Genomic DNA, 24,965 nt, shown 5'->3' with positions numbered 1-24,965 from the left:
ATATGCCAATGGACTGTTGCAGTGGTGGCTGACGTGAAGCCTCATTCTCTGCTATGACATGCAGACTAATTCTCTGCTGACATGAAGACAGATTCTCTGTTACGGGACCTCTCTCCTCTGCCTGGGTGCCGGGGCCTAAATATCTGAGAATGGACTGTTCCAGTGGTGGGTGACGGGAAGCCAGATTCTCTGCTATGGAACCTCTCTCCAATTGATTTTGGTTAATTTTTATTTATTTAATTTTTAATTTAATTCATTTCCCTATCCACATTTGTTTGCAGGGGATTTACCTACATGTTGCTGCCTTTTGCAGCCCTCTAGCTCTTTCCTGGGCTGTTTTACAGCCTTTTTAGTGCCGAAAAGTTCGGGTCCCCATTGACTTCAATGGGGTTCGGGTTCGGGACGAAGTTCGGATCGGGTTCGGATCCCGAACCCGAACATTTCCGGGATGTTCGGCCGAACTTCTCGAACCCGAACATCCAGGTGTTCGCTCAACTCTAGTCATCAGTATTAAAATTTTAGAAAACCCTTTTAAAGTGCCTTCATCCCCCTTTCAGTAAAATACTGTATTTGCTTAATCTTTCTAATTTAAAGAATAGGAAAATGCTGGATTATTAAAATTTTTACTGCCAACAGCCAAGTATCCGAAGTCAAAGAGTTAAAAATGATCATTTTTTAGTAGGTGCCATATATCAGGTATATCTCTAAGATGTCTGGATAAAAAATACTCCACTTTTTCCAAAGGACAGGGATACATACATAGCTTTTAGTCTCCCAATCATGCCAATACTAGGAAGATTAGTCTGCACTGCTTTACATGGATGGATATTCTCTATACAACATTTGTGAGATCACGGTGCACAATTTTTAAGCAGGTCCAATTTAAAAAAAAATATTTTTCACAGACTAAACAGATTATCTTTTACATAAACCAAATTATACAGATTTTGCCCCGAATGGTGGCTATAATCTTCTAACCTAGCCTAACGGACCATATAGACGCAATACAACAAGATACAAGTCAATATCATTGTAACAGATAAGTAAAAGTGACCTAAATAAAGAATATTCTTGCTGACTGGTGACAACCCATGATGTGGATGCCTAAACCTGGAAGAAATTATGTCAGATGTGATTAAACGGCGATAACATAAGAACTGAAAGGCATTTTCTTACCTTTTCCTTCTCTCTCTAGTGGTGACTAGCATTCTGCTGTGTGGCCAACTATTTCAGAGTTTTAAGGCAGATTAAGAAGGAGGCCACTTAAAGCCTGTCCTCATCCGTAGCTTCACTCTACTTGAATTTGCTTAGGGCAATGACATAGCAAGCTTTTAAGATGTTTGAATTGAAACTTATATAATCGTACGCAGGCTGAAACTCACTGACCTAATTTTGATAACAGTCTTAAAAATATATTTGCGTTTCATCTGGATGTGATTAAACCATCTCCTGAGACTATATTATTAAAGCGGTTTCAACTTTTTTACTTAGTTTGCATATTTAAAACAAAAAAAAAGCATCATAAGAGTTTGTCATCTGATAAATTTGCTATTTGTGAACACACTCTAAGGCCCCTTTCACACGGGCGAGTTGCACCCGCACTGAATCCGGACCCATTCATTTCTATGGGGCTGTGCACATGAGCGGTGATTTTCACGCATCACTTGTGCGTTGCATGAAAATCACAGCAGGCTCTATTTTGTGAGTTTTTTATGCAATGCAGGCCCCATAGAAGTGAATGGGGCTGCGTGAAAATCCAAGCATCTGCAAGCAAGTGCGGATGCAGTGCGATTTTCACGCACGGTTGCTAGGAGGCGATCGCGATGGAGACTCGATTATTATTATTCTCCCTTATAACATGGTTATAAGGGAAAATAGCAGCATTCTTAATACAGAATGCATAGTACAATAGGGGTGGAGGGTTAAAAAAAAAATTACAAATAATTTAACTCACCTTAATCCACTATTATTTTCCCTTATAACCATGTTATAAAGGAAAATAATACAATCTACACAACCTTGAACCAAAACCTGAACTTCTGGGAAGAAGTTCGGGTCTGGGTACCACATTCAGTTTTTTATCACGCGCGTGCAAAACGCATTGCACCTGCGCGATAAAAACTGAACAACGGAACGCAATCGCAGTCAAAACTGACTGCAATTGGGTACCTACTCGTGCGGGTTTGCCGCAACGCATCTGGACCTTATCCGGACACGCTTGTGTGAAAGAGGCCTAATACTTTTCACAGCTCAGGGTTTGCTACAATTGTATCCAGATTTGGAAATCCTCAGTGAGCTAACATTCTCAAGCGGGAGCTGAGCTGCGGTGCCCCAGAAAGGCCCCTACACGGTGCATGGCTTAGTGCACTATTTCTGGGTACTCTGTCTCACTTCTCCTGCTCCCCTCTCACAGCAAGTAGTCTCCTGGACAGAGAGAGACTGCAGAAACATCCCCCTCCTTCTCGTCCACTAATTACTGCATAACCCCAGAAGTTTTTGTACAATCATAGAAAGCATGCAGGCATGTGAAGAGGGTCTACAGACTTCTTTCCCCTCATAAGACATGTAATATGTTAGGTCTGCGGTCCGTGCCCACCACCTTCCTACTGTCTCCTGCGGGCATGGATACTGTGCCACTCACCATGCTATCCGGTATCCCAGTGGCCGGCGTCCTCTCTATGCTGCTGCCTCTATGCTCTTGCCTGATGTTCCCCTAGAGCGCGTCCTCCCTCACCTCCGGCCCCTTTACACGCCAGTATGTGCTCTCCCAACAGCTGAAGGTTTCTGGGTATTTAAGGCATCCTCTCCAGGCAGAGAGGCCCAAGCTTTAGGTTCCCTATTCCCTAGTGACTAGCAAGAGTGTTTGATAGTCTAGTGCTATTGTGTTTATCCTGCGTTATTTCCTGCCATGCAACCCAGTCTATCTTCTCTGTCTGTGTGCCAGGCAAGTTCCCAGCCTGCCTATCCTGTGTGTGTTGCAACACTACCCCGCCCTCAGGTCTTTCCTGTGTCTACCTAAAGGATTTGCCCTTGTGGATCTGTGCATGGTAAATCCACAGCGTTAGGCCTCTTTCCCACAACCATTTTTTTTTTTTTCCCGTTTACAGGCCATTTTTTGCATTCCGTAAACGGTCCGTATACGGAGCCATTAATTTCAATGGTTCCGCAAAAAAAACGGAATGTACTCTGTATGCATTCCGTTTCCGTTTTTTCCGTTCTGTTGAAAAATAGAACATGTCCTATTATTGTCCGCAAATCACGTTCCGTGGCTCCATTCAAGTCAATGGGTCCGCAAAAAAAAACTGAACACATACAGAAATGCATCTGTATGTCTTCCGTATCCTTTCCGTTTTTGCAGAATCATCTATTGAAAATGCTATGCCCAGCCCAATTTATCCTATGCAATTAATGTATACTGTATATGCCATACGGAAAAACGGAACATAAACGGAAACACAACAGAAACAAAAAACGGAACAACGGATCCGTGAAAAATGGACTGCAAAACACTGAAAAAGCCATACGGTCATTTGAAAGAGGCCTTATACAGTACCAGCAAAGTGCATGAGAATTTCTGAATTCTCATCCAAACGCTGCATAAAAAAAACACAGTGGAAAAAATGCAGCCTTACAGATTTGAAATCTATAGCATGCACATTTATACAGCGGATTTCATCCTTTGCAACGCTTTGCTGGATTTTCCCATGGGCAAAACTGCATGGAATACATGAGATTTTGTTGTAGTTTTTCATGCATTTTTTGCTGCAGAAACACACCAAAAACTGCAGCGGATTTGACCATTGGATTTAAAGTCACTTATGAACCTAGCCTGGGTGCTGTCTTTATCTGTAAAATCGGCCTTCAAGCCTGTTCAGACTGTACCAGCATTTTTTCGCAGTTTTCCAGAGCTCCCAATGCTAGCACACCAGTGTCCCTGACCCCAGTGGGTCAGCTGCCAGCTACTTTCGGTATTATCCCAGGAGGTAGCGGTCTGGTTGCTAACCCACTGCGAAGTCCAGATCCCTGTATTGGAGTTCAAGGGTGAATCCCAGGGAAGCACCAGAACAACGCCCTTACAGTTAGTTGGCACAGTGGGTTCACATTCGCTGATCCATAACAATAAATTATAACGATAGGTATACCATATAGAAAGGTTGTACCTACGTTACTGTTCCAGTATTTCAAGCATAATATCTAAGCAATACTGCTGCTACTCAGTAAACACAGTAACAATAAAAAAAGAAGGTATTCATGCGCTAGATAATGTGCTGCCACAACCTACAGTAAATAATGTACCAGGTGAAATTCCAAAATCACTATGGGCCAATTCTATAAATGCTGTGGCGCAATCTTGGTGCAAAGTCGTACCCCTTTCCATCGAAGCTCTGCCCTTTTCTTATAAGCCCCACCCCTTTTGGAGCAAGTCAGAAAAAGTGTAGAAACCCAAGTTATGACAAATTGGGCCGATTTGCATCACCTTTTATACAGATTTTAGGTGCAGACACATTACTTGGTCTATATGTAAGGCAAAAACATCAAAACACACTACTAGCACTGACACATCAGTATAAGGCTACTTTCCCATCTGCGTAGTGCTGTCCAGTTTTGAGATCCAGCACAGGGTCTCAAAACCGCAGCACAACGCTTCAGTTGTGTCCCCATTCATTGTCAATAGGGAAAAAAACTGAACAAACCTGGAATGGAGTGCACCAAGAATGCATTCAGTTCCAGTTTGTTGCGTTCCCGTGCCGGACACAAAATCGCTGCAAGCAGCGTTTTTGTGTGCGGCATGGGAAACTGATAAAGCTGTATCCAGCACCAAAAACCATGTAAGTCGATGGTGCAGGTTCCGTTTTTTTTCTGACATGAAAAAAACTGATCAGGCGCCCATTGACTTACAATTATTTTAGTGCCAGATCTTGTTTCTTCATTTCTGATATAATAAAACCGGATCCGTTCTGAATGGATACAGCTGGTTGTATTATTCAAACGGATGTGTTTTGCTGTGGGTTTCAGATCCCATGCCGGATCTAAAAACCGGACAGCAAAAATGCAGATGTGAAAGTAGCCCAACTTGCTTTCCCCCATGATTTTCACTGCTCACTACACAAATAAACACATTCTGATGAAAAATTGTCAGTAGTCATAAACCAGCAGATCCTAGCCCAACTGTGGTATACTAAATCAGTATTGGTTTCCAACTGTTTTAGAAAAACGGCACTTTTTGCCCATACAGTAATGCAGAATGTGAAATGTAAGTGGTATAACGTCTTGTATCTCTAGTTGGTAGCAACAGAAGAATAAGCTATTCAGACAATGAATAAGCTATTCAGACAAGTACTATATACAGTCAAGTACTACACACAACAGTTGTGATGCTAGAAATGAAAGAGCACTGCCACATCCTGCCACCATATGCACATCCAATGTGTGTGAGCAACAACTTGATGAATATACAAAATGATCTAAAATCCTTTTACCAATACATATAAGAAGTAGTTAAACCGAACAGTCACATATTAAGTCTTCCGTGCATAACTAAGCAACTTTATGGATTTGCCCAAACACTATAAATTGCATAAAAAGCAACAGCAACAACATGCAGTCAGTTCATCAACATACAATATATTTTGACTTCTTTTCCCAAACTTGTTCCTGTGGAATAATAATGGTAAGAACACTTGACTAGTAATTAGTGGGGAAGAAATGCTACCACTCACCTGTTTGGCTAAGCTGTGATGTGCTTCTACTTCTCCGGGACACTATGGCAACAACTTTGGCACTCAGACTTGGTCTTCTTTTCTTTCCAAATGTCATAACTGTACCCACAGCTGTATCAGACTGGCTTCCATCATTGTGTTCTAGCTTGTAGATTTCTCCACTTACACTTGTGCTCTTAGTGATGGTTCTCCCTGAATATCCCATCCGTCTGCCTTGCATCCTGCACGGGAATTGGCAGTAAATTATAATAAAAGTGCAATGATCCAGAGACATTAAACATGCAGAAAAGCACATTATATTATGGTATAGTTTATAAGAATGTATGACAGCATACTGTCAGGGTCAGAGTTAGGCTACATACCCATGACATTGAAAAAAGCAGTGTGACGGCCGTTTTTGTAGGGGCCGTCACATGCCAGTTTTCAGAGCTATTTGAAGTTTATGGGGATATTCACATGGCCATCTTTTAATAACATCCTGCTGCATCCTGTGAATATCGAGAGTCTGAGGAGTGGATGAGTTGTTTTTTTAAGTTGGCACTAGCGAGGATATTGGGGGCATTATATATCGGGGCACAACTGGGGGCCATTATATATGTATTGGGCACAATTGTGGGCTAATATCTATACTGGGGCACAACTTTGGGGCTATTATACACAGTAAAGTCACAATATTATGACCACCAGCTAATATCTAGAGTAACCTCCGTGTGCAGCATGGACAGCAGCTAGATGGGCTGGGAGTGACTTAATAAGGTCCAGGTAGGTTGTCACAGGTATCTGGAGCCAGGCTGACTGCAGTGCATTCCACAGCTGCAGGAGGGTGAGTGCGGGAGGATACATAGAGCAAGCATGACGATTGAGGTGGTCCCACAGATTCTCAATTAGGTTCAAGTCTGGGAAATTAGGGGGCCAGGGTAGTACTTGAAGTTTTGGCCATGCTTTTCCAACCAATGTCAGATATTTCTAGCTGTGTGACATGTCGCATCGTCTTACTGGAAGATCCCATCTGCCCCAGGGTAGACGATCAGCATATATGGGTGTACGTGATCTGCAGGGACGGAATCATACCCAAATTGGTTAAGAGTGCCTTCCACATGAATGAGTGAGCGCAGAGAACAAAAATATTGCCCAGACCATTACACAGCTTGTGTTCTTCCAGCAATGATTGCAGGGTGTTTGTTCTCTGATGTTTTTCACCACACGCCAACGTTCGTCCGTTCGATGAAGCAAAAAACATGACTCATACGAGATGGCAACCTTTTGTCAATCAGTGGAAGTTCAGTATCAATACTGCTGCGAAAATTGAAACCTTTTCTGCTGATGCAACTTTCTTAGCAGAGGTTCAGTGACCATCGGTCTTCTTCTGAGGCCCACACGCAGTAGGGTTCACTGAACTGTTGTTTTAGACACACATCTAGCCCCCTGGTTCATTTTGACACAGAACTGCTCCACTGTATCATATTGGTCTGGCCTTGTGCATCTTCATAGCCAATGCTCACCTCTTACATTAATGACATATGGTGCTCTGCAGTTTCCACATCGCTTATTTCCACTGGTGCCATTTGTCCACTCAGGATACACTTTCACCACAGCAGCATGCGAACAGTTAAAAAACTACTCAGTTTTAGAAATACTGCCACACTTGCCCCAAAAGCCAATAATCATCTCTTTTTGCAGCTTTGATAAATTGGCCCTTTTTCCCAGACAGCAAGGAGGGATGTGTGTGCAGACAGGCTATCCAACACCTCATATACCCACCAAGTCATATCATATACCCACCAAGTCATATCATATACCCACCAAGTCAGTGACACATGACTTCCTTCCAGGAAGAGTAGGAAGTGGTTGTAATAATGTGACTCAACTGTGTAACTACAGGGGGCACAAAGAAGGGTTTTATTTATACTGAGGCACTGAAGGGGGGCATAATATATATACTGAAAGCACTGCAGGGGTTGGGGTTTAAACTTTAAAAAAAATATATATGAAAATCATCTGTTTTTAATGATATTTTTCACAGCCATTAAAAAGGACAGATGGCCAAAAAAATGGATGTAAAATGGTTGAAAAATGGCCATGAAAACCAGGCGATGTGTCTGTTTTTAACAGCCTTTTTTAGTAGATGCAGAGGAAAGCTAATTTGCATAACTTTTCCCAGCCTGCATTGCAAGTAAGACTGTCCCTAAAAATTAGGTACTGATGGATTGTGATGGCAGCCCAGGGCTAACAATGGCCTCTGAAATTGCCATCTACAGAAGCCTATTAGGCCCTGACAGGTATAATACATTCCAATACAGTAGTATTGTAATGAATCAGATCAGCAACCAGTGTGATGTATGTTCAAGTCCACTAATGAGACTAAGTATTAAACTAAGTAAAAAATTAAAAACATAACTCACAGGTTAAAAAGTATAAAACAATGCCAGAATTGCTTTACTTTCAGAATTCCACCCATAAACCAGGAAAAAAAACGTGTATGTGTATGTATTCCAAACACTAGCGCTGTACTAGTGTCCCCGGCGATCTTCAGCGCATGCGCCCGGCACCCTCACTGGCCAGGATCGCATTGCGCGTCTGCTTTATGCGCCGGCACAGCGCATGCGCATAAAGCAGACGCGCGATGCGATCCCGGCCAGTGAGGGTGCCAGGCGCAGTGCGCTGAAGATGGCCGGGGACACTAGTACAGCGCTTCAGAGTAGTCGCCCAGCTCAGTGAATATTGATGAGCTGGGCGGCGCTTCAAACAGCAGTTGTGGCGAGGCTGGCTGGGCGCAAATTTATATGAAGCACCGCCCCTTGGGCAGATTGAACGCCAGGAAAGCAGGTTATAAAACTTCTTTTTACTGTATTTATGAGGTGGACAGGGGGGATACTTAGATGATTCTAATACCCTTTATAAGACCTATACTGTCATATATACCCCTAAATATGCTTTTTGGGCCTGTCAGTGTCCCTTTAAGGTAACCTGCTATGCTTAACAGTGCAAAATTTACAATGCAGAAAACAATAATAAAATAAAAGTTAATAAGTTATATGTAGTCCAGAATTGGGCCAATTAAAAATACAACTCAGAGGAGGATTAAGTTGACCATAGGCACTGGATTGTTTTCCAAACTTGCCCCTACCACCCCCATCGCTGACCAGACTAAATAAATTCAAACACAGACTAAACATACATATCCTCCCACGGGTTATCTTCAGCTCCAGGAGCCTGGGTCTGAAGATGACCCTGGAAGTAAAGAAAGTAAAGCCCCCTCTGAAATGTCTTAGAGAGCCTCCAGCTCTCATCCACTGTCAGAGGTAGTGAAGGATCAACACCTGATCCTTTGGTTCTTCTCTATGAGATAAGGTGCTGCCAGAGGTGTCTGGAGGCAGTTTTCTCCACTCTCCCCACTGAATACACATGTACCGTATGTGTATGGAGGATTTGGGAGAAATAGAATGATTGCATTATAAGCTGTTAGCTATTAAATTCCATTAGACAACAGAAAATAAGAAATAAAATAAGACACATGGGTATATTCCAGGACATGTAAGCAGGCAGTCACAAACTGGCAGATATTCTGTAAGAAAGGAAGGGTTGTGGAGGATGCAAGGTGAAATTTGAACCCTGGTACAAGAGTCATCAGAGGATCACAAATGGTCAAAGCTGTAAGTGGTGAGAAGGGATGGGGGATAGGTGATTGGGGCTCTGTATAGGAAAGAAGAGTGGACACGTTGCAAAGTAGCTGTGAGGACGTAGGGGGGAGAAACACAGTAAGTAGGTGGTATGAGCTCTTTGCATGTTGGCAGAGTGTCACCTCCAGACATCTGAGAAGCTCTGACAGACATCCTTCAGAACCTCCTCCTTGAGGTTCCTTTTGTTTTGCTTTCATTTTCTCATCTCGTTAGCCTCTCTCAGCTGTCATGTAGTTGCACTGATTGCATCCCTTTAAATCCCTCCCCATACTGCATCACTTTGCGGTTTATATTACTTCCTGGAGTGTGTGCATGCTGATCCTACTTCTGAGTCTTCTACAGATTTTTTTTTTATTCGTTCATTTGTGTTTTCCTGTTTGCTGGATCCCAGGTGACCCTGACTCCCTCCGTATCAAGTGTAGGGAGCCGGTGGTCGTGTCCCCTCACTATTATAGGGTGTTCAGGTGTTATACAGTCGAGGTACGAGGATATGCGATCATCTACCATTGGGATTTTCGCATAGGCTGAGCAGTTAGGGAAAGAGCCAGGTCTGATGCAGGGCTCTCCCTTTTGTTCCTTAGTTTTGGATCCAGTCAGTCGGATCTTCATTTTGTGTCTTCTAGTTTCCTGTACACCTTCCGTGACATTATAAACCGCCAAAACTGTCTCAAGCATGGATCCGGTTTCACTTTTGACTGAACGCATGCAGGGTCTTTCATTGGAAGTAGCAGATCTCCGTAAGACTCTTTCTTAGTTTCAAGTGACCGGTTCAGCTTGCGTTCATGGAGTTTGTTCTGAGCCTAAGATCTCACTCCCGGATACGTTCTCCGGGGGTAGTGAGAATTTTGTTTGTTTTAGAGAGGCTTGCAAACTCCATTTTCGCCTACTTCCCCATTCCTCTGGTGATGAGGAACGGAGGGTGGGGATCATCATCTCGCTGCTCAGGGATAACGCTCAGTCCTGGGCTTTTTTGTAGCCGGTGGGGGCACGGCCTCTCCGTTCAGTGGATTAATTCTTTTTAGCCCTGGGTCAGATATATGATGATCCGGATCGTATTGCTCTGGCTGAGTCTAGACTACGTCTTTTATGTCAGGGTAAACAATCCGCAGAGATATACTGCTCAGAATTTCGGAGATGGGCAGCTGATACTGGTTGGAATGATGCTGCACTCCAAAGTCAATTTTGCCATGGTCTTTCAGAGGGATTGAAAGATGCATTTCCCTTTCATGAGAGACCTACCTCCTTGGACTCTGCCATGTCTCGGGCCGTTCGTATTGACAGGCGTCTTAGAGAGAGAGGAGAGATCACTCCTTCCTGTCATACTCAGTCCAAGGACAGTGCGGCGGTCTCATTCAGTGCACAGGGGTCTCAGTCGCTCTCAATCCCTTCTGAGCAGTGGCCCATGCAGCTGGGTTTGCTTGCCTCTGACAATAGAGGATTCAGCTCTCATGGGAAGGTTTGTTTCTGTTGTGGAGGTATAAATCATTTGGCAAATGTTTGTCCCTCTAGGAGATTCAGGCAGTTTTTTGAGAGTAATAAAGAAACAAAAAGAAAAAATCCTCTAAAAACTTTCTATCTGTTACTATTGGCAAGGTTGATGCGGAAATTGAAGGTTTTCCATTTGCTCGTAGTTCCAGTTTTGTCCAGGGTGGCGCTAGAGAGCAAGAACATTTTTTGTGAGATTTTTGTAGATAGTGGAGCAGCTGTCAATCTTATTGATACTCAATTTGCTATAACTCATGGTTTCCAGGTATGCACTTTGGAAAAGGATATACCTGTTTTTGCTATTGATTCCGTTCCACTTTCTTAGAAATCGTTAACGGGCATAGTTCACAATATCCGTTTGATTGTGAGTGATACTCATGTTGAGGATGTGTCATGTTTCGTCCTAAGCGGGTTGCCTACTCCTCTAATGTTGGGGTTACCCTGGCTCACTAAACATAACCCCACTATTGATTGGCAAGCGAGGCAAATAAATGGTTGGAGTGACTTTTGCAGAGAGAATTGCCTCACGACATCTGTTTCTGAGGTTTCTACTAAGACTGTACCATCTTTTCTCTCAGAATTTTCGGATGTGTTCTCTGAGAGTGGTGTTCAGGACTTGCCCCCGCACAGGGAGTACGATTGCCCTATTAATCTCACCCCAGGCGCCAAGCTGCCTAAATCTCGTTTATACAATCTCTCCCAACCTGAAAGGGTCGCTATGCGTGCTTATATCTCTAAGAGTCTGAGAAAGGGACACATACGACCCTCGAAGTCACCTGGGCTGTTGTTAAGAAAAAAAGATGGTTCTTTAAGACCATGTCTGGATTTCAGGGAGCTGAACAGTATCACAATTCGCGACCCTTATCCGCTTCCTCTGATCTCGGACCTGTTTAACCAGATTGTTGGGGCTAAAGTTTTTTCCAAGTTGGATCTAAGAGGGGCATACAACCTGGTCAGGGTCAGAGAAGGAGACGAATGGAAGACGGCCTTCCATACCGCTGAGGGCCATTTTGAGAATTTGGTTATGCCTTTTGGTTTGATGAATGCTCCAGCCGTCTTTCAGCATTTTGTGAACAGCATTTTTTATCATTTAATGGGGAAATTTGTGTTAGTGTTTCTAGATGACATTTTGATTTTTTCTCCTGATTTCAAAACTCATAAGGAACACTTACGTCAGGTCTTGCTCATCCTGCGGGAGAATAAATTGTACACTAAACTGGAAAAATGTGTGTTTGCGGTTCCAGAAATTCAATTTCTGGGGTTTCTTCTCTCCGCTTCTAGTTTTCGCATGGACCCCGAGAAGGTCCGCGCTGTGCTTGAGTGGGAGCTTCCTGAGAATCAGAAGGCGCTGATGCGTTTTTTGGGTTTTGCCAATTATTACAGGAAGTTTATTTTTGAATTATTCCTCTGTTGTTAAACCACTCACTGATATGACTAGAAAGGGGGTAGATTTTTCCTCCTGGTCGGTAGAGGCGCGTAAGGCCTTTTCTAATATCAAGGAGAGTTTTGCTTCCGCTCCCATCTTGGTACAACCTGATATTTCTCTACCCTTCATAGTTGAGGTTGATGCTTCTGAGGTGGGTGTGGGTGCGGTCTTCTCTCAGGGTCCCTCTCCTGCCAAATGGCGACCGTGTGCCTTTTTCTCGAAGAAACTTTCCTCCGCAGAGAGAAATTACGATGTGGGAGATAGGGAGTTGTTGGCCATCAAGTTGGCTTTTGAGGAATGGCGCCATTGGCTAGAGGGAGCCAGACACCCTATTACCGTGTTTACTGACCATAAGAATCTGGCCTACTTGGAGTCAGCCAAGCGTCTGAACCCGAGACAGGCCAGATGGTCTTTGTTCTTTTCAAGGTTTAATTTTGTTGTCACGTTCTGCCCTGGGGTTAAGAATGTGAAGGCGGATGCCCTGTCACGTTGTTTTCCGGGAGGTGGGAATTTTGAAGACCCGGGTCCCATTTTGGCTGAAGGTGTGGTGGTCTCTGCTCTTTATCCTGAATTGGAGGCAGAGGTTCAGGTAGCCCAGTCAGAGGCTCCTGATCTTTGTCCTCCTGGGAGGTTGTTTGTGCCTCTCGCTTTAAGACACAAGATTTTTAAGGAACACCACGATACTGTCCTTGCTGGGCACCCGGGGGCAAGAGCCACAGTGGATGTCATCGCTCGGAGATTCTGGTGGCCGGCGCGTCGTAAGTCGGTTGAGGGTTTTGTGGCAGCCTGCGAGACTTGCGCTCGTGCCAAAGTCCCTCATTCACGGCCATCAGGTCCTCTCCTTCCGTTACCCATTCCTTCCCGTCCTTGGACATATCTGTCCATGGACTTCATTACGGACCTACCTCGTTCCTCGGGGAAGACTGTGATTCTGGTGGTGGTGGACCGTTTTAGCAAAATGGTGCATTTCATTCCTTTTCCTGGTTTGCCCAATGCTAAGACGCTGGCGTAGGCATTTATTGATCACATTGTCAAATTGCATGGTATTCCTTCAGACATAGTCTCTGATAGGGGCACACAGTTTGTTTCCAGATTCTGGAAGGCTTTCTGTTCTCGCTTGGGGGTTCGGGACATTCTCTGGAGAGGGGTCTTCTGGTTTACCTGATGAGGACAGATTCTCCTCGTCTTTGTCATCTATTTGGCAAAAGATTCAGGATAATCTAAAGAGCATGAGTGAGAGATATAAGCGTGTGGCGGATAAGAGACGTGTGCCTGGTCCGGACCTGAATGTTGGTGATCTGGTGTGGTTGTCTACTAAGAATATCAAATTGAAGGTTCCCTCCTGGAAGTTGGGTCCTAAGTTTATTGGGCCTTACAAAATCTTGTCCGTCATCAATCCTGTTGCCTACCGTCTTGATCTTCCTCAGACTTGGAAGATCCATAATGTTTTTCATAAGTCCTTATTAAAACCTTATGTCCAACCCATTGTACCCTCGTCTTTGCCTCCTCCTCCGATTGTGGTTGATGGTAATCTTGAATTTCAGGTCTCTAGTATTGTGGATTCTCGTGTTGTCCGCGGTTCTCTCCAGTACCTCGTTCATTGGGAGGGTTATGGTCCTGAGGAGAGGATGTGGGTCCCAGTGACGGACATTAAGGCCACTTGTCTCATCAGGGCTTTCCATAGGTCCCATCCTGAGAAGGTGGGCTCTGAGTGTCCGGAGTCCACTCGTAGAAGGAGGGGTACTGTCACCACCAGACATCTGAGAGGCTCTGACAGACGTCCTTCAGAACCTCCTCCTTGAGGTTCCTTTTGTTTTGCTTTCATTTTCTCATCTCTTTAGCCTCTCTCAGCTGTCATGTAGTTGCACTGATTGCATCCCTTTAAATCCCTCCCCATACTGCATCACTTTGTGAGTCTTCTACAGATAAGTTTTGTTCGTTCATTTGTGTTTTCCTGTTTGCTGGATCCCAGGTGACCCTGACTCCCTCCGTATCAAGTGTAGGGAGCCGGTGGTCGTGTCCCCTCACTATTATAGGGTGTTCAGGTGTTATACAGTCGCGGTACGAGGATATGCGATCATCTACCATTGGGATTTTCGCATAGGCTGAGCAGTTAGGGAGAGAGCCAGGTCTGATGCAGGGCTCTCCCTTTTGTTCCTTAGTTTTGGATCCAGTCAGTCGGATCTTCATTTTGTGTCTTCTAGTTTCCTGTACACCTTCCATGACACAGAGACGCAGTAAGTGGCAGGTGCTATGTGCAAGAGCTATGAGACCGGGAAGAACAAAGTATCATGGACTCTGTTAGGTGGATAGAAGGCAGGACAGAAGGAGACAAATATTCCTCAAAAGCGGCTGCCTGTAAAGAACACAGACAGGCAGCAGGTGCATTAAACCAGCAGTGATTTATTGTGTGGGCACGTTGGACATTCAAGGGCCCCCAAAGACCCTTAGGCCCTGGGCGACCACACAAAAAGCCCATATGATAATTCACCATTGGGTACACTTGTCAAAAGTAGCCTCCAAGAGTCTTTTTATAGGGCAACAGGGGAAGCACTTTTACATCCTCTTACGGCAAGACCCAGTGTGTAATTAGGACAAACTATAATCATTTTCATATCTGCCTGAGACATAACTACATGCAGAGTTTTGCAGCAATCTATCTGGGTGCGTTATTTCTTTATTTGGTTAATGAGTGTACTTGTATCATTGACTATAATGATTATTCTTTTAAACTACTTCTATCTATACTTTAATGGTCCCATAATTTAAGAACATCATGCTTTGCACTAATATGGCTTATTACAGTTATAACCCCTTTAACTAGTAATCCAAAAAATAATATATAATACGGTTTAAAAAGCTGGTTATTATCGCTATAGGATATGGGTGAGGCCTGTAACAACAGACTTACTGGATATACCATAAGTGTACGCTCTTACATCCACTATGTCTATATGACCACACTGTGGTCCACCTCTCTAAGAGCCTTGATCATGGCAACGGTCCCCCACTAAGCAGACATTTTATAGAATATACAAATCAATATACCATAACTGTATATAGTGGTAAAAATAATTTCAGTTGTGTAAGTCTGTTCTGTATTTCTATTGAATATAAACAAATATACATTTAAATTACACTGTAAGCCCTCACGGGCAGGGTTCTCTCTCCTTCTGGACCAGTTTGTAACTTGTTCATGCTTATTGTACTTATTTTTCTATTATGTATGTACACCCCTTGTCATATGTACAGCGCCATGGAATAAATGGCACTTTATTAATAAATAATAGTAACACTTAAACTTACATTGGACATTCATTTCTCAATTTTGAAAAGCTCTATCTTCAGTCAGTGAATGGAAATATTCAACTGTGCAATTGTGTGAGTGGCCCATTTTCTGGACAGATTGTCAGTCTCGGTATGCAAGCAATATTTCATTCATTTACAGCAAGCAGAGATTTAGAAAACTAGGGTTTGTAGACTGGGGTTGCTGGATTTTATGAAAACTTAAACACAAATCGCATCGGAAAGCTAGATAACTTACCAGAGCCTTCTGCTTGGACGCTCAGATTGCTCGGACATAAAGCTTGTGCTGCTGAGACGTGAGGCACTACTGGTACGGGAAATGGCTGACACATCGCTGACATCACTATCTGATGATTTGGCTGAGACGTTGTCACAACTTCGATATTGATCTTTATGCATGTTATACTATAAAGAGAGAAAAACTCTTTAAAACATGTAAAATGTTGCCATAGTTCACAATAGATGCAACCAGATCACTATGACAAGACTTAAAGGGAGTCTCCAGCTTGACAGCACTTACTAATATACTGGAATTGACCAAGATTTACCGTCCAGCTGCACTTCAATCTTGTGTTTAACAATTGTGATCAATGCAGTATGGGAAGGGGGATGGTTGGCTTACCCCTTTCAATAGCTAAGCCAGCTCCCTTCTCTGTTTATGCACTGGTCATGATAGAGAAGGGGGCTGGCTTAGCTACTGAAATGAGTCAGGAATCCCCCTTCACACAAAGGCCTGGTTATACCAACACAGGATACTCTCTCCCATGTTTAACACAAGCTGGCAACTCACCTGCCAGAACCAGAAATAATACAGTTGTAAAATGTGAACCCTTTGGAATTACCTGGGTTTCTACAATGGCTACTAATAAAATGTGGTCTAACAGTTGTCTAAGTATCAATTAAAAACACAATCTAACTAAACTATGGTAATATCATGCAACCAGTTGTATCGTGCATATCTTTTATTGAGCATATATATCCACAGTACAGGCAGAAAGTAAGTGATACCCCTTTAGCAGCAATCACATCCACAAAATATTTAATGTAGTTGCAAATTGATTTGCAAGATTTGAGGAGGAATCTTGGATTGACTTGACCATTCCAAAAAACAAATCTTCTTTTTCAACCATTCTTTAGTTTGCTTGGTTGATTATTTGGGGCCAATGTCTTGCTGCAGCATCCAAGATTTCTTCAGCGCGAAGTCATAGACTTCTGCCCTTATATTCTTCTTTAAAATGTTTTCATACACCTTAGTATTCATCATTTCCTCAATGGTCGCAAACCATCCAGGCCCTGAGGCAGCAATCAGCCCCATATCAGCAAGTAGTGTTTATTTACTTCATTATTATCTGCGTTTTCCCGCAATTCATCCATGCAAATCTTACATATGCTAGACAGACTGTTTGGGATTAATCATTGTTCTGGATCATCCTTTTGATATCTGTTGCTTCCAGAGCTGGTCAGGATATCAGGACCTAACGAGACACTCTTCCTGACCAGAAGTGCCTAGCGCTGAGACCACAGAGACGGGGCAGCCGTGGAAGATTGCATGTCAAGCTGAGGCATAGTCCACATCAGCCTGTGCTACATTTCTCGGAGACAAGGCTGAGCAGCAATGTTCCTGACAGCAGGGAGTTAGAGGGGCGCACTATTTTTAGGGCCAACAGGTTGGCTACAGCTTCAGGTATGGGCCTCAGTGGTGATGTGTGCATTAATGTAAATGAAGCATGGTGCATGGATTCTGTCGCTTTTAGTACCTATTGCTCCGGTGATCTGGAGTTTCCTTCTATTAAGTGAAGGCCCTTCTATCGTTTATGTAAGTTCACTTGTATTGTTGCTGTTGCAGTCTATGTTCTTCCAGATGCTAATGTTAAAGGAGTTGTTTCACGTCAGAAAATGGCATTTATCATGTAGAGAAAGTTAATACAAGAAATTTCCTTATGTATTGTCATTGTCCGTGCTTGCACACTATTGAAAAAACTGCTGGACTATAAGAACTCCCATGCATGGTCCTAGCTACCAGAGAGGCCTGCACTTTTTTCTTCATTGTGCAAGCACGGCCACTGCTGCTGGATTACTGGGTGGTCGTAATCATGCAAACGAGAAATGTATAATGTGATGGAAAAATGAATTTAGCAAGCAATAGAAGCAATATGGACAATGATGGTACATTAGTAAGTGCCTTGTAATAACTTTCTCTACATGATAAATGCCATATGGTGAAGTGAGACAACCCATTTCATGTGGCTATGAAAGATCGTTGTGCTGCTATTGGCAAGCTACATCGCAAACCAAGCATCCTGATGGAGTCTTTAGTGTTAATGGGGATTTAAATCATTGTAATTTGAGACCTGGTCTTCCAAAGTTTCATCAGAATGTCTCCTGTAATACAAGGGGACAAAAAACCTAATCTATATACTAATGTGGCCAATACTTACAAGACCCACACTTGTTCCTCATCTCGGGCAGTCTGACCACCTTTCTCTGATTTTGTTTCCTAAGTAAACCCCAGTTAATAAATAAGGGAAACCTACAACAAGGTCAGTTGAGATCTGGATGACTAGGGTTGATTCCTTTCTTCAGCATCAATTCCGCAATACTGATTGGAGTGTGTTTTGCAGCTCCAGCCACCATAGAGTCTGGTAGTAATATTCATACTTATACTAAACTAGTAACTACTCATAAAATAATAAAGACTTTTCCTAACCTGATGCCCCGGATAAACAGAGAGGTTCACCTTCTGATTAGAGCAAGGGATGATGATTTAAGGCTCGGGGATCAGGAGGCTTATAGTTCACCTAGAGCCAATCTTAAGAAGGGCATTTTAAAGGCTAAATATTGTTCTGAAAGGAGGATTGAGGAGCACTTTAATTCTATTGATTCCCATTGTATGTGGCAGGGCATACCTCAATTACTGAATTTAAACCATCTACCACTTTTATGCTCGCTTTCATAGAGGAAACAAAGTGGATTTCTCTAAAATAGAGTTAGAACCTGATAATCTGCCACCCAAACTTTCCACTATGGATGTTTGCCATATGTTGAGTAGGGTGAATGCACAGAGGGCAGCTGACCCTGGTGGAGTGTCTTAAAAGCTTGTGTTATGCAACTGGCTGAAGACTTCACTGACATTGTCACTAGCCTAAGCAAAAGTTCCAACTAGCTTTAAAGGTGTTTTCCTCCCATTTATATTGATCATCAGGACAGATCATCAATATCTGATAGGCGATGGTCCGACACCCAGAACCCCCGATGATCAGCTGTTTAAGAAGGAGGAGGCAGCGTTCCCTGCGAGTGCTGATTCTTGTTTATTACACTGTCTGCCGTCTAAGAAGTTACGGCAGTACAGTGTAATGAGTAGTACTTGCTCAATTTACTTGAATGAAGCCAGTACTTATAATTACACTACACCACCGCTCTACAGGAGACTACGTATAGTCTGATGAAGAGGAAGCAGCGCTCACATGATATTGACAATAGCTTATCAATATAAATGGCAGGGTAACCCCTTAAAGACCACCATTATTGTACCATTGCTGAGGTCACTGACTGCTTCAGCTCTGAATTAGTTCTATCCTTTTGCGTTAACTTAAATTATCTCAAAGTGCTTTGAAAAATGTGTTCTTTCTCATTTCAAATCATGCTCGCCTACTACACTGGAACGATATCAGTTTGTCTACCAACGTAAAAGGGCAACAGAAGACGCCATTTCCACTGAGCGCCAAACTGTATTGACTCATTTAGCTTATCAAACCTCACATGTTAGAATGCTGTTCACTGATTTTAGTTCACCATTCAATATGATGATTCCCTCCAGGTTGATGTCTAAGCTTGGTCAGATTGGTATTAGTACATCCAAGTGCTGTTGGATTCTGGAGTTCAGAGTTAATTTATATCATCTTTTTTCCAGTCCTCTTATACTGAATACTGGTATGCCACAAGATTGTGTATTGAGTCCTCTTCTGTATTCCCTGTTCACCTATGACTGTTCCTGCTTATGGTTTTAATTCTGTAATCAAGTTCATGAATGATATCACAGTGACAGGTATTAGAGATGATGAGAGGTCGTACAGGGATATGGTGCAGCATCTGGCTGCTTGATGTCATGATAACTTAGCACTTAATACTAATATTAAAAAGATCATTGTAGATTTTAGGAGGGTTAGGAGCTGGGAACACGCTACTATCCGCCTTAAAGGAGCTGTGGTGAAATGAGTGTCTGGTGGTAAGTTTCTTTGCATTTATATATCTGATGATCTTATTTGGTCCCTAAACTACTCTGTTACAGTTAAAAAAGTGCAACACCTTTTTTATATTTTTAAAGATGCCTTAAGAAAGCTCACTAGTGTCCCAGAATATTGGTCGACTTCTATGGTTGCACCATTGAGAGTACTTACAAACTGCTCAACATATTATAGGGATTCAGCTACCATCTATTGAGAGCATTTATCATAAGCGTTTGAGTCGTGCAAGAAGGATTTCAGAGGATGCCTCCCATCCGAATCATGGACTTTGTATTCTCCTTTCATCAGGTAGCCTCTATAGGTGTCCCTGTTCCTGCACCTGTAGGTTCAGAAACAGCTTTTTTCCGGAGGCTATGATCATGTTAAACTCAGAATTGCACTATGGTACTGTATTTAAAAAGGACCTTTCACCACTCCTGACATGCCTGTTTCAATAGCTCCATGCATTCCCCATGTAATAACAATTCTGGAGCATCTATTCTTATGACTCTATGTGGTGCCGTTCTGTTATTATTTCTACTAGAAGTTATGAATGAATTGCTAGCAGTCTGCAGTAAGGGTACAGGGGGGAGGTAACCAGTTGGGGGGGTGTACATGCAAAGACTCACTCTATCCAATCAGTGCAGCCATTTTCAGCAGACTGTGCAGGTGCAGGTACAACCCCCCCCCCCCCCCCCCGACTGGTTACCACCCCCTCTGTACCCTTACTGAAGGCTAATAGCAATTCATTCATAACTTCTAATATAACTAATAACGTAATGGCACAACATAGAGCCATAAGCATAGATTCTCCAGAATTGGAATTACATGGGGAATTCACAAAGCTACAGTCCTGATCAAAAGTTTAAGACCACTTGAAAAATGGCAAAAAATCATATTTAGCATGGCTGGATCTTAACAAGGTTCCAAGTAGAGCTTCAACATGCAACAAGAAGAAATGGGAGTGAGACCAAACATTTTTTGAGCATTCAATTTAATGAAAACAACGAATAAACTGAAACAGGCTGTTTTTCAGCTGATCAAAGGTTTAGGACCACATGCCTTTAAAAGGCCAAATCTGTGCAAAGATGTGGATTCATTGTCATTTTCTGTCAGGTAGTCACACGTTGTGATGGCAAAAAACTCTCCCTTTTTGAACGTGGTCGGATTGTTCAACTGCATAAGCAGGGTCTCTCACAGCACGCCATCGCTGCTGAGGTGGGACGCAGTAAGACAGTTATTTAGAATTTTTTAAATGATCCTGAGGGTTAGGCCTCTTTCACACGGGCGTTGCGGGAAAATGTGCGGGTGCGTTGCGGGAACACGCGCGATTTTTCCGCGTGAGTGCAAAACATTGTAATGCGTTTTGCACTCGCATGAGAAAAATCGCGCATGTTTGGTACCCAAACCCGAATTTCTTCACAGAAGTTCAGGTTTGGGATCGGTGTTCTGTAGATTGTATTATTTTCTCTTATAACATGGTTATAAGGGAAAATAATAGCATTCTGAATACAGAATGCATAGTAAAATAGCGCTGGAGGGGTTAAAAAAATATATATATATATTTTAACTCACCTTAATCCACTTGATCGCGCAGCCGGCATCTCCTTCTGTCTTCATCTTAGCTGTGTGCAGTAATAGGACCTGAGGTTACATCACTCTGCTCATCACATGATCCATCACATGATCTTTTACCATGGTGATGGATCATGTGATGGACCATGTGATGACTGGAGTGACGTCACCACAGGTCCTGTTACTGCACACAGCTAAGATGAAGACAGAAGGAGATGCCGGCTGCGCGATCAAGTGGATTAAGGTGAGTTAAATTTATATTTTTTTTAACCCCTCCAGCGCTATTTTACTATGCATTCTGTATTCAGAATGCTATTATTTTCCCTTATAACCATGTTATAAGGGAAAATAATAAGGATCGGGTCTCCATCCCGATCGTCTCCTAGCAACCGTTCGTGAAAATCGCACCGCATCCGCACTTGCTTGCGGATGCTTGCGATTTTGACGCAACCCCATTCATTTCTATGGGGCCTGCGTTACGTGAAAAACGCAGAATATAGAGCATGCTGCGGTTTTCGCGCAACGCACAAGCGATGTGTGAAAATCACCGCTCATGTGAACAGTCCCATAGAAATTAATGGGTCGGGATTCAGTGCGGGTGCAATGCGTTCAACTCACGCATCGCATCCGCATGGAATACTCACCCGTGTGAAAGGGGCCTTATGGAACAAAAAAGTCAAGTGGAAGGCCCAAAAAAATTTCACCAGCACTGAGCCGGAGGATCCAATTGGCTGTCCGTCAAGACACTGGACGATCCTCGACCCAAATTAAGGCCCTTACTGGTGCTGACTGCAGCCCCATAACCATCAGACAGAATCTGAGACTGAAGGGCTTCAAAAACAAAAAACGTCTTTAAAGACCTCATCTCCTTGAACGCCACAGAACTGCTTGTTTGGATTTTGCAAGAGAGCACCAAACATGGGACATTCTCTGATGAGAATTTTTTTTACCTTGATGGTCCTGATGGTTTCCAACGTTACTGGCATGAAAAGCAGATCCCACCTGAGATGTTTTCGACGCGCCACAGTGGAGGGGGCGACATAATGGTCTGGGGTGCTTTTTTCTTCAGTGGAACAATGGAACTTCAGGAAGTGCAGGGGCGTCAAACGGCCGATGGCTATGTCCAGATGTTGCAGAGAGCATTCCTCATGACTGAGGGCCCTCGTCTGTGTGGTAATGACAGGGTTTTTCAACAGGATAACGCTACAGTACACAATGCCCGCAGGACAAGGGACTTCTTCCAGGAGAATAACATCACTCTTTTGGCCCATCCTGCGTGTTCCCCTGATCTAAATCCAATTGAGAACCTTTGGGGATGGATGGCAAGGGAAGTTTACAAAAATGGACAACAGTTCCAGACAGTAGATGGCATTCGTGCGGCCGTCTTCACCACTTGGAGAAATGTTCCCACTCACCTTATGGAAACGCTTGCATCAAGCATGCCGAAACGAATTTTTGAAGTGATCAACAATAACGGCGAAGCTACTCATTACTGAGTTCATGTTTGGAAGTTAGATTTCTGTTTTGGGGGGGTTTAGTTTTTTGAGGAGGTGTGGTCCTAAACTTTTGATCAGCTGAAAAACAGCCTGTTTCAGTTTATTCGTTGTTTTCATTAAATTAAATGCTCCAAAATTTTTTTTTCTCACTCCCATTTCTTCTTGTTGCATGTTGAAGCTCTACTTGGAACCTTGTTAAGATCCAGCCATGCTAAATATGATTTTTTGCCATTTTTCAAGTGGTCTTAAACGTTTGATCAGGACTGTATGAAAACAGACATGTCAGAAGTGGTGAAAGGTCCTCTAAGTGTGCTATACATTTGGTATTCTTAGTATTAATATGTAAATAATACCATATTTGGCATTTCTGGTTGGATGTAAACTGCATTTCATTGGCTTTGTTTTTGTACTTGCACAGTTACGATAAAATAGATTCTAATCTAATCATGATGTTTCTCCCACCATGCTTCACAGGTGGGATGAGGTTGTGTAGTGCACTGTTCTTTTTATCCAAAGATGATTTTATGTATTTGTTCATAAGTTCCACTTTTGTCTTTAAATAGAACCTATTTCCAGGAGTATTGTGGAACATCTAGGTGGTCTAGGGCAAACTTGGGATGGGCCACAATGTGTCACGGAAGGTGTACAGGAAACAAGACAATACAAAATGAACATATGACTCACTGGATCCAAAACTAAGGAACAAAAAGGGAGACCCCTGCATGAGACCTGGCACTCTCCCTGACTGCTCAGCCTATGCGAACATCCCAATGGTAGATGATCACATATCCTCGTACCTCGACTGTATAACACCTGAACACCCTATAATAGTGAGGGGACACGACCACCGGCTCCCTACACTAGACACGGAGGGAGTCAGGGTCACCTGGGATCCAGCAAACATAAAATCACAAATGAATGTACAACACTTATCTTGTAGAAGACTGGGAAATAGGATCAGCATGCACACACACTCCAGGAAGTTGTATAAACCGCACACTAATGCATTATGGGGATGCAATCAGTCCAACTACAAGACAGCTGAGAGAGGCTAACGAGATGAGGAACTGAAAACCAAAACAAAGAAAGCTCAAGGAGGAGGTTCTGAAAGGCATCTGTCAGAGCTTCTCAGATGTCTGGTTGTGACACAATGTTTTTTTTTCTCTACAAAGCAACACCTTCTTTTCCTTCAGTGCCTTTTCCTTCAGCAATTCAAATAGCTAAACAGTGGGGGGTTTTCAAAAGTCAAACCGTACAGATATGATATTGAATAGGTTAACCATGTCCTTCCGTAGATATTTCTTCTCAAGACTAAATACCCCCTATCAGTTTAGTTGCTCTCTTTTGTACTTTTTCCAGTTCCAGGACATACTTTCTATAAACTAGTACCCAGAACTGAACTGCATATTCCTGAGAGTCCATGCCTCGTTTAATGCATGACAATATCTTGGTAGCCTCAGAAGCAGCTGATTGACATTGTATTCTGTTATTTAATCTATAATCTACAAGTACACCCTAAATCCTTTTCTAAAAGTGACTACCAATGTTACCTCCCCTAGGACATATGATGCATGTAGATTATGCATAACTTTACATTTATCCACATGCCCAAACACCCAGTGTCCAAATCAGCCTGTGGCGTTTGGACATCTTCCATAAACTGCACAATAGTTCTTTAGTAGTTTTTAATTCAATTACAAACTAATTTCTAAGCCTATAGACCATATTTTACCTAGTAAACGTCTATGAGGGACAGTATAAAAAGCCTTTGCAAAATCCAGGAAAACTACATCCACAGCCGTCCCTCTGTCTAGGCTTCTACTCACCTCCTCATAAAAACAACTCAGGTTAGTCTGACAACGTCTGTCCTTAGTAAACCCATGCTGGTTATCACTTATCATATTATTAAGTCACATACTTCATTTTTCCCAACACAGAAGTTACACTAACTGGTCTATAATTACCTGTGGAGGAAACAAGAGCCCTTTTTTGAATTTGGGCACCACATTTGCCTTGTGCTAGTCATTTGGGATTGTACCAATCTTTAGAGAGTC

At 42.9% G+C, this 24,965-nt stretch overlaps 1 protein-coding gene across 10 annotated transcripts in view; it reads right to left on the bottom strand.

The window, feature by feature from the left end:
* The window catches only part of RIMS1 (regulating synaptic membrane exocytosis 1), a 400,438-nt gene that overhangs the window by 114,629 nt on the left and 260,844 nt on the right, over nt 1–24,965 (bottom strand). For 8 of the 10 annotated variants that reach the window (XM_044292437.1, XM_044292436.1, XM_044292439.1 and 5 more), the window contains 2 exons: nt 15,856–16,022; nt 5,721–5,941 (listed from right to left, as the gene is read on the bottom strand). The exons of the other annotated variants lie outside the window; for them this stretch is intronic. In XM_044292437.1, the coding sequence (XP_044148372.1) occupies nt 5,721–5,941; nt 15,856–16,022 (388 nt within the window). The remainder of the gene's footprint in view (nt 1–5,720; nt 5,942–15,855; nt 16,023–24,965) is intronic. 10 annotated transcript variants of the gene reach the window in all.

This window comes from Bufo gargarizans, chromosome 4 (genome assembly GCF_014858855.1).
Source record: "Bufo gargarizans isolate SCDJY-AF-19 chromosome 4, ASM1485885v1, whole genome shotgun sequence".
Taxonomy (NCBI): domain Eukaryota; kingdom Metazoa; phylum Chordata; class Amphibia; order Anura; family Bufonidae; genus Bufo; species Bufo gargarizans.
The sequence above is the reverse complement of the archived record's forward strand: the minus strand, read 5'-3'. Positions and strand labels throughout refer to the sequence as shown.